Source organism: Melampsora larici-populina (genome assembly GCF_000204055.1).
Source record: "Melampsora larici-populina 98AG31 unplaced genomic scaffold MELLAscaffold_5, whole genome shotgun sequence".
NCBI lineage: Eukaryota > Fungi > Basidiomycota > Pucciniomycetes > Pucciniales > Melampsoraceae > Melampsora > Melampsora laricis-populina.
In genome coordinates, this window is record NW_006768769.1 from 898,373 (window position 1) to 917,353 (window position 18,981).

The 18,981-nt window shown below is 43.3% G+C and overlaps 3 protein-coding genes across 3 annotated transcripts; 1 reads left to right on the forward strand and 2 right to left on the reverse strand.

Moving 5' to 3' along the window:
• Positions 1-2,381: 2,381 nt before the first annotated feature.
• On the reverse strand, positions 2,382-3,629 carry MELLADRAFT_103082 (uncharacterized protein; the record flags this gene model as incomplete). Its single annotated transcript, XM_007406185.1, has 3 exons — positions 2,382-2,666; positions 3,268-3,382; positions 3,466-3,629. 3 exons carry the CDS (start codon positions 3,627-3,629, stop codon positions 2,382-2,384), a joined length of 564 nt encoding a protein of 187 aa, XP_007406247.1.
• Positions 3,630-11,917: 8,288 nt separating this feature from the next.
• On the forward strand, positions 11,918-13,605 carry MELLADRAFT_103083 (uncharacterized protein; the record flags this gene model as incomplete). Its single annotated transcript, XM_007405888.1, has 3 exons — positions 11,918-12,107; positions 12,798-13,141; positions 13,573-13,605. 3 exons carry the CDS (start codon positions 11,918-11,920, stop codon positions 13,603-13,605), a joined length of 567 nt encoding a protein of 188 aa, XP_007405950.1.
• A 202-nt stretch (positions 13,606-13,807) lies between these two features.
• Positions 13,808-17,587, reverse strand: MELLADRAFT_103084 (uncharacterized protein; the record flags this gene model as incomplete). The annotated part of the gene is made up of 4 exons (XM_007406184.1): positions 13,808-13,883; positions 16,569-16,758; positions 16,816-17,219; positions 17,541-17,587. The coding sequence occupies 4 exons, from the start codon at positions 17,585-17,587 to the stop codon at positions 13,808-13,810; spliced, it is 717 nt and encodes a 238-aa protein (XP_007406246.1).
• Between the last annotated feature and the right edge of the window lie 1,394 nt (positions 17,588-18,981).

Consider the following 18,981-nt stretch of genomic DNA (forward strand, 5'->3'; position numbering starts at 1 on the left):
AACCAACTCAGTCAACAGGTCAATGACTTTGCTCACAAGTTAGTTGAGTGAACAAAGATTTGTAATGATAATGTCCAAATTCATAGAAAAATATTTGTCCCTAATAGAAATGGATGAACTTGAATGATTATAAAAAGGTTGCAAACATTTTCTGACCTCTTTGTTTGGTCACAATTCACCCTCCGCACTTCAACTACTTTGTTTGAGCTCCCTTGGTTGCTTGATCCTTTTCTGATTGAATTCTGATGAACACCTTTCATAACCTGCCTCTTGCATTCTCTCCCAACAATGACTGATCAAACCAATACAACACAGATGTTGATATCTTATTGGTATTGTATTGGCAATCTGACACAAAAAGTCGGATTTTCTCATATTGGTTCAGCTGACCCCACATGTGGAGCACCTTTTTTCATGTCGGGTATTGGCAATACAATATCCAGGCTTGAACCGACATGAGATCACCTCATAAATTGACTGCTTTGAACCCCAATTGCAGTTGAAATGGCACTTTTGCTACAAATTCCATATTTTATCCACTGTTATTGTTTGGGCAATACAATATGAGCTGCGAGATTTTTTTGGTCTTCATATCGTATTGGGTATTGGGTCAGATATGTTTGCCCCTGGTTACGACATGCAAAGTGTCCGAAAAGTCACATTCAATTGGATTATTTTGGGTGTTGTTCCCAAATCCATCTTCTTTGGGCAACCAGCCCTGATTCCCATTTGTCAAACATGTCACAACTTCCCTTTACTTCATGAGGCATATATGCACAGCCAGCATATATGCAAAAATATGAGGAGTTCTTGGACTTCCACTCCAAGGGAAGCTCCGGCCGAGGGTCCAATCCAAGGCAACTGTGATGGCCAAAATTTGCCTCAGAGGTATCTTTGGGTGCGCTTTTCCTTGTGGGGGGCATCCAAGGACTCCTTGACATATGTTGCTGAGGCAACTATGAGGGCAGTTCTGGGTGGTCTGGTAAAAAACGGAAAATGTTTGCTGTGATACATCCCGTCCATCTCTGAGAGTTGAGGGCACACAAAATGTTTCTTGAAGGTCATGGGTCCCCCAAGTTTGCCAGTCAGCAGCCACATAATTTGTGTTTTGGTCTGGAGACCTGTTGAGATGTGTTCAGGCATCATCTTGAGCTCTTTTTAAGCTTTCCTGAAGCTTCTCTGAAGCTTGCATGAAGCTTCTGTCAATTCTTTCTGAAGCTTTCATGAATCTTTCATAATGCCGTGGTAGTCACTGGCCTGCCAGAGCCCAGTAGATGGGGGCTGTGCTTGAAATCAAGTTTCTCCGACGGTTGAACTTAAGTCCCGATTCATTGCGCCATCTCGAACATCTGTCGGTGACGTTCGACCCCAACAACCAAGATGCACTCACTCACCTCTGTGAATCTCATTGCAAGAATATCAAATCGTTGGAATATTTACCCCATCAAGACCGTGATCAAACGTATCCAATGATCTGGGCCATGCGTGATTCACTCGAGCTTCTGTTCACGGACCAGATACCAGACTCCCTGCCGGCCGACATTCTCGATATAAGCTTCCCAAAATTACGAGTGATTCGCGCTCTTGACTCGACGAGTGGGCACAGGGATCTGGAATGGCTTAACTCACGATTCTTTCAAAACATGGAGGTTCTGATTACTGGCTACGATACCTCGAATGACTATTGGGGGATGATGTTAAGAAACTACACCGGGGGGTCGCTCACTTCAGCACCTTGGTTCAAAGACATCATTTTTATCAGCGATGACAATGTTGATGTTCAAGATCTTGCTTTGGCTCAAATCTTTGAAGTTTATGGAATACGGTGCCACTTCAGATCTCAATTATCGTACTCGGAGTTGATGGTAAGCACCCCATGTCGTCCAAGTCAGACAGCCCAAAAACGGTGTGACCCTGACCATTGATGTGTTACAGAGACTGCTGCGTGCTGATAGATGCCAGAAAGATGTTGCCCTTTGAATCATCTTTGTGCAGTTTGTGCAAGGGACTTTGCTGGTGATCAAAATTGAAGAAAATGACGTGAAGGCTATTGTCTTATGAAGCACATCTCAATGATTCTGAGATTCCGTGACCAAACTCTATGTGCGACTATTGTCCCCTATTGTTATACTGTATTGTTTGATGCCTAACATTCGGTATGATTACAAGGAGTTGTCAACTCTGAAACAATTATATGTTTTGCCGCTTATTCGTCATGAACTTTGTTTGGATGGAACGTATAGAAGACAATGTTTCTTTCGAAGATTTTGATTGCCTGAGGGATGCCATTGCATGGTTTAACGATTAGTACGTAAGGCGTGAGCCCAATGTGTATTGAGGCGTGTGACCCAGCCGGAAGATCAGAAAAGCAGATCATCCGGCTACGAGTTAAGAGTTTGGTGCAAAGTGATCCCATCAGTAGGGTGATCACCATTTTGGAATCGATTCTGAGGGTAGCCGCGCAGCATGCCCGGTTCAAGACTTCTTAAGTTTCGGAGTTGGCTTATCACCGTTAAAATTATTGACGCTAAGGCTGGCTGACGCGCGGTCATGTGCGGAGGGAGGCGAACAAAATGAAATTCAAGGATGTTCAATACTATTACTGGTAAGCTCATAGTCTTGAAAGGGTCTGGTTTGGCTGTCAGACCTGAGAACTGTAATTTCCACTTTGAATGAAACATAAATACCATGTCATAAGATCACGAGTGCCTCGGGAAGGCAGACGTGTGTGATACTCAAACATTGCCAATGAAACTCGATCACAGTTCGGTATGAGTTCTGTACAGGTCAGAATGGAAGACTTGAGATGTGAAGCGCTCATTATTACACCGATGTTGATTCTTGCAGCGATACTGAAAGAAGCCTGGCTAGGCCTGGCTTTCAGAACCCAAAGTAGTTATGGGTAAGACGTTTCAAACAATCTAACGGTCAATAACAAGTCCACGAGGCTGAACTCTGATTGACAAGCATTCAACTGAACCCTGATCCTTCGCTTTCATGATATTGTAGATCGCGAGATGACACCATAGGACCAAGAATCGTGGTCACAACGTTGTAGATACTTCACATTTCGACGATGTGGGTGTTTTTGATAATCACCCTTGCCCTCTTTGACTACACGAACCGAGGCCAAAGAAAACGAGCCCGGGTAACTCGAGATGAAGATCGCCGCAACGAGTTTGACCATGATCATGACAAGCAACATGACCGAGGTTCGTTTCTACAAGCATAACTGTCCGATCTTTGAGCCACCGAACAAAAACTGACTTCATGATGTTTCAACAGTTCAATGGATACGGGCTCAGGTTTCAATTTCGTTTCGTTGGAATCTGGTCCACGAGCGAAGGCGATTCGTTTTATGATTGAGGGTGTGCAGATGGGACTGTATGTTTCATCAAAGCTTCGGAACTGAGGGTAACAATCGCGAATTCACGATAAACAATAGCCTACCGAACAGAAACACACCCGCCACGAAGCTCGACAAGATGAGTCGTTGAGCAAAAGTCTTGATTTGGATCGGCACCGTGAATGTCAACATTATTGTTGATCGTTGAAACCACATTAAGGGACCCCTTCTTGCAGACGATTAGCGAGTGCAGCGAGCTAGGCAGGTTTTCTCGTGTAGACATAATGGACACAAGCATGGATTACGAGAAGTCATACGATCTCAGCAGTAATCGAAGGGACTGAATACACGATAAAACCAGGTGCTGGACAACAGGAACAAAGACACATGTCAACATGTCGTCTAAGCGTGCGGCCGGGTCTGATGACGAGAGTGAATAACTTCGAATTCTGACTATTGGGTAACCATCGCCGAATCGATTTATTCACGCGCGGTGGCAAACATTTTCAATGTAAGCACAAGTCGCTTGGAAAGATTAAATGTCTCGCCAGATTGCCAAACTGGGGGTATACTGACTTCCAAAGCATAATCGCAGATTTCTTCGGGTGCAACTTGAATAAACAACATTGGCGGCAGGAATGAGGTATGCGAGTGGAGTTATGGGAAACCATAGCTCTGGACTGGGCTCAAGCTAATGTGCGTGTGCACTTAGAAAACATACTATTCGTCTGACTCTTGGTTCCTACTAAGAATCGATTTTATTACTCTCTGTTCGAAATGGCACCAAGGAGGGTTGCGCGAGGACGTGCCATACGGTCCGAACAACTAGGATCTGAAGCCAATCTTCGGCACCGATTTCGGAATGAAATCCCATTCAACCTTGGCACCCAAACTGATCAGTGTCAAGGATGTGGGGCTTACAGGTGGAGGCTTGAGCGCCGCGTAAAGGATGCTCGACTCCCGCGCGCCACGTTTGGCAATTGTTGTCGCCATGGAGACGTAGAACTACCGCTAAAGTACTTCCCACAATCCGTGGCCGAACCAGTCCCGGCGTTCTTCCGTGCTCTGCTGGAAGGAACTGATGATTGTAGGCGCCAGTAAACCAATCTGTTGGTGATTCAGAAACTGATTTGGTGAATGTTGCAGGTTCCAAAAATTTCCGCATCAAAATTCAAAAGTATAACAATGCCTTATCATTTACTTCTCTCGGCATGAGTCTCGATGGCGATGTAGTAGGGCAGGCGGGTCACTATATCTTCAGAATAAGTGGTCAACTCTCACACAATATCAATTCACTTATGACGCTTCCCGGCGGAGACCCCGGATTTGGTCAGATTTTCACTTACGGAGGTGGGGGGCAAACGGAGGCGCGTCTTAGGTCCCGCCGATCAGGAGTGGAGGGAGTGGACCCAGAAATCCTCTTACTGTTTCAAGAATTCATGTATCAACACAATCCTTACGCGAAAGTCTTCAAGTCTGCAGCAGCGATTTGTAACAATGAAGTTGTGCGGACGCTACGAATCAAAACAATCCTCGCCCCAGGATCCGACCATCGTCGTTACAACTTGCCAACGGCGAATGAGGTAGCCGCGATCATTGATGGTGATGGACGAGTTGGGGCGAAGCAGCGTGACATTGTCTTAGTCCGACAGTGCGGTGCGCGACAGCGAATCTCCGAGTTACACACTGGATATTTCGCGCTGAGATATCCTCTTCTTTTTCTCTACGGTTCCCAAATGTGGCACGAGCACTTCAGTAATCCGACCCCTTCGAGTAGGTTCTTTGCGCCTTGTGAGATTCTGTCACGCATTGACCATTCTGTTTCTCCAGATCCTGAAGGCGACGTCTCGAATCTCGATTGGTTCGCGTATCTTCTGTTCAGGCGGCCAGAATGGTCTGTCATTCTAGCTTCGGGAAGGTTGTTCCAGGAATTCGCCGTCGACATGTACGTTTGCGTAGAACACTCAAGATTGCAGTACCTTAGATTTCATCAAAATGAAATTCGAGCCGAAATGTACCAAGGTGCGATTGAGGCATTAGGTGACGAAACCGAGGATCAAGTCGTTGGCCAGAGGATTGTTTTACCATCCAGTTTCATCGGAGGCCCCAGGCATCTCAAACAATTATATCAAGACTCTATGAGCTTGGTAGCGGAGTTTGGCAACCCAAGTCTGTTTATTACAATGACTGCGAATCCTCGATGGGATGAAATCACGTCGGAACTAGAACCTGGACAAACTCACGAAGACCGCCCTGATTTAGTGGCACGGGTTTTTGCTCTCAAGTTGCTTGAATTGCTCGATGATGTCACCAAACGTGACCGACTTGGTGTTTGCTTAGCTTACGTTTACTCGATTGAATTCCAAAAACGAGGTTTACCGCACTGTCATTTGATCTTATTCCTGCACCCCGATTCACGTCCGGTGTCAACGAACGATGTCGATTGCTTAATCTCGGCACAACTGCCAGACCCGGATACAGAATCCACTTTGTTCGATTTGGTGACGCAACATATGTTGCATGGTCCTTGCGAAAAATATCCGTGTTGGATTGGGACTGCATGTACTCGAGGTTACCCAAGGCCCTTTTGCGAAACGACTTCAATGCCTGAGGACTCTTATCCGACTTACAAGCGGCCCAACAATGGCCGTCACTTTAACAAGGGTAAAATCAGGTACGAGAACAGCAACGTGGTGCCGTATAATCGGTTTCTGTTGCTCAAGTTCGGGTGTCACATAAATGTGGAGGTTGCCGGGAGCATACGAGCTATCAAGTACTTGTTCAAGTATATATTGAAAGGTCATGACCGGACGATGGCGAATATTGAAGACGAAGCCAGCAAAGATGAAATTTTGGCGTTCCTAAATGCACGATATATTTCTGCTCCTGAAGGTAAGATATCCGGATTATGATAATCAGAAGTACTGTCATTAACGCTTGACTTCAGCCATATGGCGACTTCTTAGATTTCCGATTTCAGGGCGCTATCCATCGGTTCAACGCCTGGCTTTACATTTAGAGGACTCTCAGACCATATACTTTCAGGATGAGGCAGGATTACGCAGGCAACTCGAGAGTGGGAGAGCTGAAAGAACAACCCTGACGGAATTCTTGCGGCATTGTCGTGAGAACACTAAACTCCCCTATGCTGACGGAACAATTCGAAGGCTCAAATACCAAGAAATCACGCGACACTTCACCTGGGACAAAAAAGCAAGGAGACTAAAACCTCGAGCCAATAAGTCAATCGCAATCGACCGAGTGTATTTTGCGAACATCAAGAGGGGTGATGTATACTATCTAAGGCTATTATTATCAAACATCAGCGGACCTAAATCATTTCAGGACCTCCGCACTGTCGATGGAATTATCTACAGCACGTTTCGAGAAGCCGCGGATCAGCTTGGTCTGTTGCTGTCTGACCGTCACTATCATAATAGTCTTACCAACGCTGCCACAGGTACTATACTAGTATCAGTATCTTGCAGTATAGTATCTTTTTTGAAAGTATAGTATCCAGATACTTAATATCGGAAACCAGATACTATACTCCCAGGTGCTGAAAGACAGTATCTTAAAATTGGATACTAGTATCTGATACTCTTCCAAATGTAGATACTAAAGATACTTGGTATCTGCTCAAGATACTATTGGGTATCTGCAGATACCTGAGGATACCCGCGAGTATCTGAAGTATCCACAGGAGATACTATACTGGACCCTGAGGTTTTTAGGTATCCTGGTTTTGGATACTGTATCCAGTATAGTATCTTTTTAGGATACTATACTGATACCTTTTTTTTGCAGTATTGCAAAGGAGATACTATACTTGGTATCCCCAATACTATACTAGTATAGTAACTGTGGCAGCGTTGGTCTTACTGAGGCAGCAGTGTGGCAGACGGGCAGTCAATTGCGCCGTATGTTTGCAATTATTTTGGTCCATAGCTCGCCAGCCGATCCTAAAAAACTATGGGCAGACCACATCAACAATTTGTCTGACGATTGTGAGTATCAGATCAGGCAACTAAATTCGAGCATCAAGCCAACAGCTGAGCAAATTACGAACTACCACTACACCAAATGTAATCTTTACCGGGCGGTAAAGAAAACTACTGACATAGAAAAGTCCTGAGGCAACAGGAAGAGAGCTAAAAATCTGAAAAAATATGCACCTTGTTCCTAGATGTTGGGGCGTCATGATGAGTATTTTTTTGTATTTTACACGCAGATATTGGTTTATGTACTAACAATAAACGCTGAAAATCATCAAAAACTCACATGTAACAATACCTGAAATTTGGGTCATGAGTATGAAGACAATATTTTGTGGTCTGAAAACTTCAATAACTTTTGCAATTCTGCTCCAAGTAACTCGATTTTTGGTTCATTCAAAAGCTGAACTAATCTCCTTCACACTTCATAATGTTAGTAAGGTGCTATCTAGTCATTTAAACACTCTACATATGTTCAAACAGTTCTGCATGAATATCTCTGTAGGATCTTTTTGAGACCAGCTACAGATGTGATGTCTGAATGAAAAATGTAGAGGAAAGGCTCACCTTTTTAATGCACTTCAAATCGAGTGATTTGATTCAGAACTGCAAAAGTTATTGATGTTTGAAGATTTCAAAATCCTGTCTTCAAAATCAAGGGCCAAATTTCAGGTATTGTTACAGGTGGGTTTTTGATGATTCTCAGCCTTTATTGTTAGTACATTAACCAATGTCCGTGTGTAAAATACAAAAAAATACTCATCATGACGCTCCAACATCTAGGAACAAGGTGCATATTTTTTCAGATTTTTAGCTCTCTTCCTGTTGCCTCAGGACTTTTCTATGTCAGTAGTTTTCTTTACCGCCAGGTAAAGATTACATTTTGTGTAGTGTACGGGTTGCGTGAACTCAAAAAAATTCTTCTCTCGATGGAATCAAACCTTGGTTCCGTGGGTTTAGACCCAGTAAACGAAAGATTGACATGTGATTTGGAGCTTCCTGGAGTTGCTACAACTAGCCGGAATCGACAAATTGATCCCGTCGAGAGCGAGCGTAAGTTTGAAGCAATGTTGCAACTCTTGACTCTAGAACAACGGTCTGTCATTGGACCAATCGTCGATGCCCTGAAGAGCAATGCGCCTTACCTTGCGTTTCTGGACGGTCCTGGGGGTACTGGCAAGACGTTCGTTCTGAACTGCATCTTGCACTACTGCAATGCGCACGATTTTAAATTTCAGGCGGTTTCTGCAGCTGGTATTGCTTCACTCTTATTATTTTATAAAAGGTAGGACAGCACACAGCGCATTCAAGATTCCAATCACGGTGGATGCGGAGTCCGTCTGCGCGGTATCTTCGAGGGACAGGGCTGGGCGTAGCATGAGGGAAGCAAGATTCATCGTATGGGATGAGGTGGCAATGCAGCATAAGCACGCAATTGAATGCGTCGATCGGACGATTCGTGATTTGACTGGAATCGACTTACCCTTTGGAGGAAAAGTTGTTTTATTTGCCGGCGACTTTCGACAAACGCTCCCTATTGTAAGACGATCAAATCTTATGCAACAAGCAGCGGCGAGTCTCAAAGCGTCTTATCTCTGGAATCACATTGAACGATTCGCATTGACTTTGAACATTCGCCTCGGTGGAACACTCTCTCGCCCAGACCCTGCCAACACAAACTTTGCTGCCTGGTTATTACGATTGGGGTCCGGAGAGCTCCAACAAGATTACACTGCAAGTGTTCCTTTGATGTTTTGCAACGTGTCTGTCATTCAACCACCATCGGTTTTTAATCCTGAGCTTGTGAGCACCGAGTACAATGGAGCCATAGACCTGATTGAGGCTCGGGACTGGAATAATTTAACGGAGCTATACTCAAGTTGTTGCGTAATAACGCCGGTGAACGAAACAATGTCAATGATCAATAATCATGTTATGGAATCTTTGCCTACGGAATATCACGTATCGACGGCGCGAGATGACATGGATGAAGCGTTTTGTGACCCGGTTTCGGTCGATGTGCTCAACAGTTTCAACTTTCCTGGATTCCCATCATACACGATGAACCTGAAAGTAGGAGCATCAGTGATGGTGTTAAGGAACCTTCAACTGGCAGAGGGACTCTGCAATGGTACCCGTCTGCTCATCACTGACTATCAAGAGCACGCTTTGCAATGCTGAATCTTGACCAGCGAATTGAAAGGGACATCAATCAGCTTACCAAAAATTCGGCTACATCACGAAGGCAACGAAAACTGCCCCATTCCGTTTTATCGTTATCAATTCCCTGTGGTTCCTGCTTTCTGCATGACAATAAATAAAAGTCAGGGGCAGAGTTTGGAAAGGGTGACAGTTCTTCTACCAAACCCAGTATTTGCTCATGGGCAGTTATATGTCGCTCTTTCGCGGTGCACGTCGGCTGCCAACGTGCATGTTTGCATTGTTTCAAATGAAGATATTTTGACTACACAAAACATTGTGTTTCACCCGGTTCTTCAAAATTAGATATTGTTCATGGTGTCAGATGAGATTCAAGCTTGATGTACTGACAACGTGGGACAATATGAATCTTGCCTTTTGTGATCTTCTAAAAAGTTGCTTTGTGAGCGGACAAATTTACGCGTACACATTTCAAGACTTGTCAGACTTTGGATGAGATGTTGAATTTGTAAACCCATGGTTCGCTGAAGTAAACCGTTGTTTACAAATTAATGTGTTTGTGGTAACTTATGATGTGTGTGCGTTGATTTATGTTTCTTACGTTTTTGAGCGCAATGAGTCCTCGAATTAAAATGCTACCATTTTTGAAGCGCCAAGGGGATACAGATTGACCAAATTGAATTGGTCATGAACTTGGTTTGTTTGGTAATGTGCACACAATTTCAGTCATGTCTAGAACAGGATCTCTTTGATCTCGATTTTCCCCTCGGGCACCCTTCTGGTTTCGTCCTACAAAGACCCATTGCAGACATAAATTAACGGTGCAACGCTTGAGCTCAAATTCCCGATATATTGAACTTCAATGATCTCATTCGAGTTCGTCAAATAGACTGTCATTACACTTATCAAACTAATGTTATACTAAGACCCATGTTCTCTGCTTGCGAGCAGATCCGTGGGGAGGATAAAATGTTTGTGATCACGAGCACAAGAGCTCAGTGGTCAAAAAAGTAGGCCGACGATCTCGAATTGGTGGAGGTTGAAAAAACGGGTCGGGTCTACACTGTCTCACCCGAAGGCTCGGGCTTACCTGTTCATTTTTGTCATATGTATGTTCAAATTTTCACGGTCAAACAATACCTGCCACGTCTCCAGTGCCTTACTTTTCGCGCAATAGTTCCGCTCGACGCACAAAACAGCTGCGAAATCAATTCGCAACTGCTCAAGGATACTAATCAGGTAAGTTGGCTTCGCGGGGTAGGGATTTCGTCGATTGACCAGGCGAAACCGTAAAGAAATCGGGGGATTTTTTTACTGTCGATAACCTTTGACCATTGATAAGTTCGAGGAGGAGTTGAACAAGAATCGGGATTATGCGGAAAAATCGGGGATACTCAGTGAGCATTCTGTTGATTCAACTGAGGAAATGAACGATTACTGACTGTCTTTGCACCAATCAGTTCAATAAGCGTGGGGTGAGTCATAAGCGGGGAGTTATGCTTAAAAATTAATAACATTTCAAACTGACCGCTGGTGGAATGGGTTTGCGGTGGATCGGTGTGACTATGACTAATGATATCAAGGTTCCAACGCTCTGGAAAACTGGAGTCATCAATCTTCATCAATCGCACCTCGGCTCTATTTTGGTAAGTGGCTTTGTGACATAACATACCTATTTTCGCAATGTGGAGACAATGTAAAATGATTGCGTAACGGGAGTGGATTCATCATCACATTGAGGATGACTAACTCTGACAGACTCTTATAATTCTTGCACTGTTGATCGCAGACAACACCCGCGCCTACATACGCTTGAGGAAGGATCACAATTCGGGATTTGACCATCTCTCGTGCTTGCAAAACCAGTGCTCCCGCGCTCGGTTTGAGGGCTGTCTTTTCGGGTACGTTCACTAATTTTGTTACATATCCTACTCTGCCATCTTTGCCTGTGAGTGACTACGATGTGATGCCTGTGAAGTTTGTAGACTTTGGTAATACTAAGATTGGTTGTAAAAGTTTCAGCGCTCTGTTTTGTTTTGGCGTGTCTCTCAGCCTGGCATGAAGTACAAAGAGCTTGACAATGGGATCTCTGGGACTGAAACTCCCAACTTCGATGCTGGTGGGTAGCCGGTACCATGGGGAGCAAGGAAAGTGCTCAATTGCGAGCACGAGCTAAGAATATAAGCGAGTGAGTGTAAACTTTCATCTTGGTACTACTGTTACTATTGATTTGCCCAGATGTCGCGTGTCAGAAAATGGCAGATGTTTAAGGCTCCGACCCCAACATGAATATCTCAACCACAACTAGCCCAGTAACCCCAACGTGTTGGTTTTCTTTGCTTATAACTGGCATGTGGAGACGACGCTTAGCTAACCATTAATTCCATTGCTGAACTTCATAAAGCAGAAAAACATCATGGTTGGTAATGAGCTTCCAGTCGAAGTGATCGACTTAATTCTACATCATTTTATGCATGAATCTAAACAAGCGAGTACTACAGAGCGGGAGAACACTGTCGACAAACCGTTCTTAGATCGGTCGGCCATCGGCGAGTTACTTCAATTACGATTAATCAACAGCGCTTGGTCAGGTGCGGTTCTACAACGTGCGTATCAAGATGTGACTTTATCGGCACCCTCAATGATTGAATGCTTCAAAGAAACTTGGAAGCACTCTACGATCGTCTCGACTATGTCTTCAGTGCGAAGATTGTGCTTTGATAAATCAGAATATCCAAATTTAGAATTTCACCTAGATTTCGATGAGTTGAGAAGCAGCCGAAACGGAATTCATGACATTACAATAGTCAAAGAACGGGTAGATTTATTGTCGGTGAAAATGCAAGATGTAGAGGCGATCATCAAATTATGCAGTGACACTTTGACCGATTTAAAATTTGATTTTTACGGTTCAATTGGTTTCGCTCCGACTATGATAGAAGCTATCAAACAAGCTCAATACCTCGACAAATTAATCATTGCAGGGAGCCATTTTGCGATTGACGTCAACCACTCTAGGTCATTGAAGGATTTGCTCAACGTCACTACTCAGCTTCGATCGCTATCACTCAACTTTGCATACTTGAACCGGGTCGACTTGAACCCTGGATCGTTACCGCACTTAGAGCACCTGTTCATTAGATCTGACCGAAGCAATTTAGATGCGATCACTCATTTCTGCAAAGGTCATGGCAAGGGTGTGAAGTTTCTCGAGTATGTACCGATCGATGGTCACAAGCGACCCGATCCAGTTATCTTAGCTTTAAAAGACTCACTTGAATACCTATTCCTAAAAGGCATTCCTATTTCACTTCCAAGAGATACCTGTCATAAGGAATTTCCACGACTAAAAGTTATACGTTCTGTTGAAGCAAAATGCAAAGGCAGGAACATCGAATGGTTAAAATTGAAGTTGTTTGAGAACATGGAGGTTTTGATAACTTCTTATTTACGTTCAAAAGATTATTGGCGAACCGTGTTATCCACCCATACTATTAGTTCATTTGTAAAACCTGCCCGATTCAACCACGTTGTGTTCTTGACCTCTATGATGGTGGAAGATCAAGACTTGGTTGAAAACTTTAGGAAGCATGGGATTCAATGTCACTTCAAATATCAATGGACGTATCAAGATATTTCTGTAAGTCGTTCAATTGCAAAGTCTTGAAATCATATCATGATCTAATCTGAGTGCTTCGTTCGTGACAAACCATAGGAAGAATTGTCAAGAGGCGCACAGTGAATTCAAGGTATCAATGACAGAGCATTATTGATGGATATGGTATGTATATGTTTGGAGCAATATTGACTGGAGCAAACGTAGAACTGATGATGATCTTGACTACAGGGAACAATCATCTTCAAAGGTTTCTTGGGTCATTCAGCGAGTAAATTTATAAATGTGGTAGATCTTTGCTTGGTGTGATCGTAAGGCACAGAAAGTCTGGTGTTACTATTTTAATGTCTTTTTAATAGATTCGAAATTCGTAGGTCTACATAATTTGTTTGTTTGGATCAGGGTCAGGTGAATATCACGATTTGAGGTTGAATATTCACGTGCGAAAAGTTTAGATCTTGCCATGTGGTTTGAGCAAGGAGTGGTGAGATACCTACTTCACCATGTTGTATGAAACAGACCGTAAGGGAGGGGAGTGCGCGAGTGAAAAACTTGGGAGCAGATGTCTCGTGAGAGTTGCAACGCTGATGGTGTGATTGGTTTTCATTGTGTAAGGGAAAGGGTACTCAGTTCAGGGTGAGAGAGTAAGGTCGGTAGTTAAGTTGAAAACGGAGAGAAAACAGCTTGGGTCTAAAATCGTGAGGTGCTACTATGGTAACCTGATGAAGGAATGTAGACTTCGGGATTGACAACAGCAACACACACGCTGTAAGAGAAGTCAATGTAACACTGTAGGTTGAGGTTGATCGCTTTAAGGTATAGGAAGACTATGTCAGCTGGAGTAATGCCCAGGTGGCAAGTATATTGGGTAAGGAAATAAAACAGTATGGTAATGAAGATAAAGAGCAGTGTGGAGGGATGGAGTGTGTAATGATGTGCAAGAGTTTTGAGAACAGTGACAGATAAAGTTTTTTGAGGCGGCGCCCGCCGCGGAATATGCTAGTCAACCCTTTGAATTTGAATACCCACCACCGTATGAGCCAGGCCCAAATCCTCCATTTCCCACTTGGATGAAATTTCGGCCTTGAACTTAGCAATGTCGTTTCCAGTGATTGCAAGGTCATCGACATGTACATATACTGCCGTGAACAACTTCCCCACAGATCGGATGTAAATACAGTGGTCAATCTCACATTGATAGAAACCGATTTCAATGAGAAATCCTTTGACATCGTCTTGCCAGATTTTCGGAGATTGTTTGAATCCGTACAGTGATTTCTTCATTCTCCAGACTTTTCCAACGGTTGAGGCAGTACGGTATCCTTCGGGAATTTCAACATAAAGTTCTTCGTGTATGATACCATTTAGAAAGGCTGTTACTGCATCCATCTGATGGATTTCCCAACCATTGATTGATGCCAAAGCTACAAGCAAACACAAAGACCCAGGTTTCCCAGTCGGCGCAAAGGTTTCGCCATAATCTTGACCAGGTATTTGAGTATTACCCATCGCCACAAACCTAGCTTTGTATTTGATTTTACCATCCACCAACATTTTCCTCCTGAAAACCCACAGACCTCTGATTACATTTCAATCAGTTGGACGATCAACCAATATCCAAACCTCCTTGTCCCTCAATGAAGCAAACTCTTTATCACAGGCAGCCTTCCACAAATCAGCGTCAGTTGAAGCCATAGCTCGCTTGTACAACTTAGGATCGGGAGTTGAATGAATATCAGCCAGATTGCACTCGGGAGGAAGGCACACGAAGAATGATTCAGTGATAAAGTCATCTTCAAATTCAGATCCTGACGAACACATTCCTCAAAGACTATCATGAATTTTCTTCGATGACCGGTTCGAACGTCGAGGAGCTTCCTGAACAGATTTTGTTGGCAGCACAGTCTCGGAAGTCACATTGGGAATGTTTTCGGGTGTTGGTAAGGGTTTAGTGGAAATGATATCTTCAAGATCTTCTTCCTCGTCGTCAAAGAAACGCACTTTGACCGAACCTCTGTCGGACTCAGCAGGCTGAGCAGGAAGAATAGTTGGAAGAGACTTGAAAGGAAACACATCCTCATTGAAAGTCGAGTGATGAGTAATATAAATATTTCTTGAAGACAAGTCGAAGATTTGATAGTTAAAATTGTCTTGCTCAAAACCCAACAATACACCCTCCAAGCTAACAGGCAAAAATTTGGATGAACGAAGTTCTTTTCGAATTAGACCAAAAGCTTGGCAACCGAAAACACGGAGATGATTTACAGATGGTTTACGGAAGTACCACATCTCAAAGGGAGTCTTACCGCCTTCCAGAGCAGCTGTTACACAACGGTTGGTGAGAAACACTGCGGTGCTACATGCAAAATACCAAAAGCGAACTGGTAGAGATGATTCCAACATCATTGATTGTGCTCTGGTGTTGACGATGCGCATGCTTCTTTCGGAGACACCGTTTTGCTCAGGAGCATGGCCAGAGGTTAAATGAAGTGTGATCCCAAGTTCCTTGAGCTTGGGACCAAGTAAATTGTTCAGAAATTCACTGCCGCTGTCCAGCGTAAATTGTTTCAACATACACCCCGTCTGCCTTTCTGCGACAGCAATGTAAGACATAAACACATCATACACCTCTTCTTTGGTCTTATCCTTGAGTGGATAAATATGCCGAAAAGCTGAGTAATCGTCACAAAACAAGATAAAATATTTTTCATTGTTGACACCTGTTGTTCTGATTATCCCACTTAAATCGACATGAACATTTTCTAAAAATACACGAGCACAAGGTCTAGTTTTATTATGTGGTAGTTTTGTATTTTTGGACAAAGCACATATATCACAAGCAAGATCTTCCTCAAGATACTCAAAGTCCTCCACACTATCAAGCCGTGCCATCATCTTTAAGTATTTGTTGCTGACATGGCCCAAGCGACAATGTTGAAGTGAAGCAGTGATTTCAGTTACATTTGCTGATGGTGACGTTGACGAAGAGTTTAGACCACTCACAGGTTCGAGTAGAATAAACATGAGATTATTGTCGGAGATGAATCCATTGAAAATAGCGAGACCATTAAGAACTAAGGAGAAATTCGTGCTATCATGGAACAATTCTCTCACCCCCTGTTTCTTCAACAAAGCTCCAGCGATGAGATTACGAGAGAGTTCAGGAACGTAGAGGCTGTTCTTGAGCTCAAAAGGTGTTTCATCACCAGCCAATAACTTCGCCACTCCACGGCTATGCACAGCTAGAGACATATCACCACCGGCTAATTTGAGTCGTTTGCTGGCGTCGTCGATCTTCATGAGGGTGGAAAGATCAAAGAATTTCTTGTCTTTAAACATATGGTGAGTTGCACCTGTGTCATGGAGGGCCCAATCTCTAGAGGATGAAAGAGCAGCAGAGACCGAAGCACTAATGTCAGGGTCTTCTTCGAATTCGGAAGGTGAAGCTGACACTTGAGACATTTGAGAGATTTCAGGATCTTTTGGTTCTTCGTCGACGAATTCAACGTTCAGTGAGAGAAACGCCATGCTAGCCGATGCGTTGTTGACACTAGCATCAAAAACTTTCTTAACACCTTTCACAGAGGATGAAGAAGTAGGTTGAGAAGAAGAAGGACCAGGGCTACTACCCCCGGATTTCCCTCGAATTTTAGCCAGGAAAGCCAGTCGTTTGTCGGCATTCTCGGGTTTGGACCAACAGTTCTTAGCAAGATGAGGTCCAACACACTCGTCGGGACTACACTCGCCAGAAACCTTCTTAGCAGGCCGAACTGAAACCGCGTTGACTTCTCTGATTGCTGCACAAGTCCAGCCGTGCCTTTCTTCATACTTGCGAAGATACGAGCCAACTCCCTCACGAGTCAAGGGAACGACCGTATTGTTGTTGTATTCTTTCGTTTCGATCGAAAGAGACGGGATAGCACCCATAAGCATTCTGGCAGATTGAATATCGGAAAGTTCGCCCTTTAGACGATAGAATTCCCGAATTAGGTTCTCAAACTTGTCGACGAAGGAAGTGAGTGAGTCAGTTTTAGCAATTTGACACGAATAGAGAGCTTTGGTGACTGCTTCTAATTTATCTTCGGAAATACGATTATGATAGCTTTTGAGAAAAGTCCAACATTGATAAGGATCATAAATGATTTCGCACACATCTTCAGGGTCTGTAAGATGGTTGCGAGTTCTGACTTTGTTCACAGAATCTAATCTATTGAGGATGTATGTAGTTAGATTGAAACATGTCTTCTCGTGCTCTTCATCAGACAGTGAAGCCTTTCGAAAGCCTTTGATCTTGACGTAATGATGAAGTTCCAGAGACCGAAATACTTCCATCAATGATTGGCTCCATTCAATGTAGTTTTCGTCTGTCAAATCGTCCGAGACCTTGTATTTGCTTAGAGCATTCGTCATGATTTGAGAGTACTTTTGGATTTGATCACCAAACACTCTGGACTCGACATTATCGGCCATAGTGGTCAACACAGGAGCCTTTGGGTTCGGAGGTTTTGAAGGAGAGTCTGAAGACACGGGATCTGGTGATCCCTGGCGAGCCGTTCTCAAAGAATCGGTAGAATGTGAAGAACTTGAGCCTTTGGTAACTGTAGAGTTGTCCAGAGAATTGTCGTCAAGTTGATCGGCGAAAGATGAACTCATACAAGTAATTGGGTTGAAGAGATCGTATGCACTCTCGCTACCATATAAAGTTCTCGACAAAGATGCTGTTCTCGAGATTCCAATGAATCTTGAGTAGACTAAATGCTAGAAAACGCGTATAGTATAAAAAGGACACCTGGAGGAACAGGTTCCGCGTAAGACTATAGCTTGACTGCTAGTCTACGACGAGAACAAGAAACACTAACCTGGAGGAACAGGTTCTGCGTAAGACTATAGCTTGACCGCTAGTCTACGACGAGAACAAGAAACACTAACCTGCGAGCTCAAAGTAAATCGTGAAGAGCACGCGTAGAGATGATTAGAACAGATTATAAATGAACAGTTTGATTCTTTTCGACACGCTACTAACCTGGAGGAACAGGTTCCGCGTAAGACTATAGCTTGACCGCTAGTCTACGACGAGAACAAGAAACACTAACCTAACAACACAAACACAACAATAAATAAAAGAGAAAAGTGTGATCAGAGAAAAGAGTTAAAATGAACAAAGTGAATCAGAAGAAAGATCACTACCTGCGAGCTCAAAGTAAATCGTGAAGAGCACGCGTAGAGATGATTAGAACAGATTATAAATGAACAGTTCTAAGTTAAAAGTAATGTATCAGTGATCATAAAGTGAAACAAATTGATGATTATTGAAAAACTCACTGATTCTTTTCGACACGAAAAGAAGCAGAAAAGAGAGGAAACAAAAACACAAAAAGAAAATAGATGACCCAAATGATTCCTCCATTTACCCCTGGGTTCAGTTTACCTACATACCCCTTTGTTCAACCAATCAATTTTACACTAACGCACAACACAACATTCCTTCTAGCCTAACCGAATACAACCTCCACTCTAACCTCCTCAATTTCCACATAAGGGAAAATGATCTTTGACTCACATACCAAGATAACATCTAATATCGTAACAGAGGGGTTGTCCTCCTCCTTGTTCAAGATCATGACAATCAAAAGTTGCACAAGCAAAAGTGGTACAGGGTTAGGGTTAATCTTACTTTGAATTACATAAAACACCAAGATTGAGGTCAAAAACCATAACATTTGAAAATCAAAAATTCAATCAATGTTGCATTTGGATTGATTGATTTGCCTTAAAATTGATCATGAGTCAGTGAAGACTTAGAAGAATGAAAGGCAAGGAAAAATATGTTCTTTAAATATAAAATTTGAGCATTCAATTCAGAT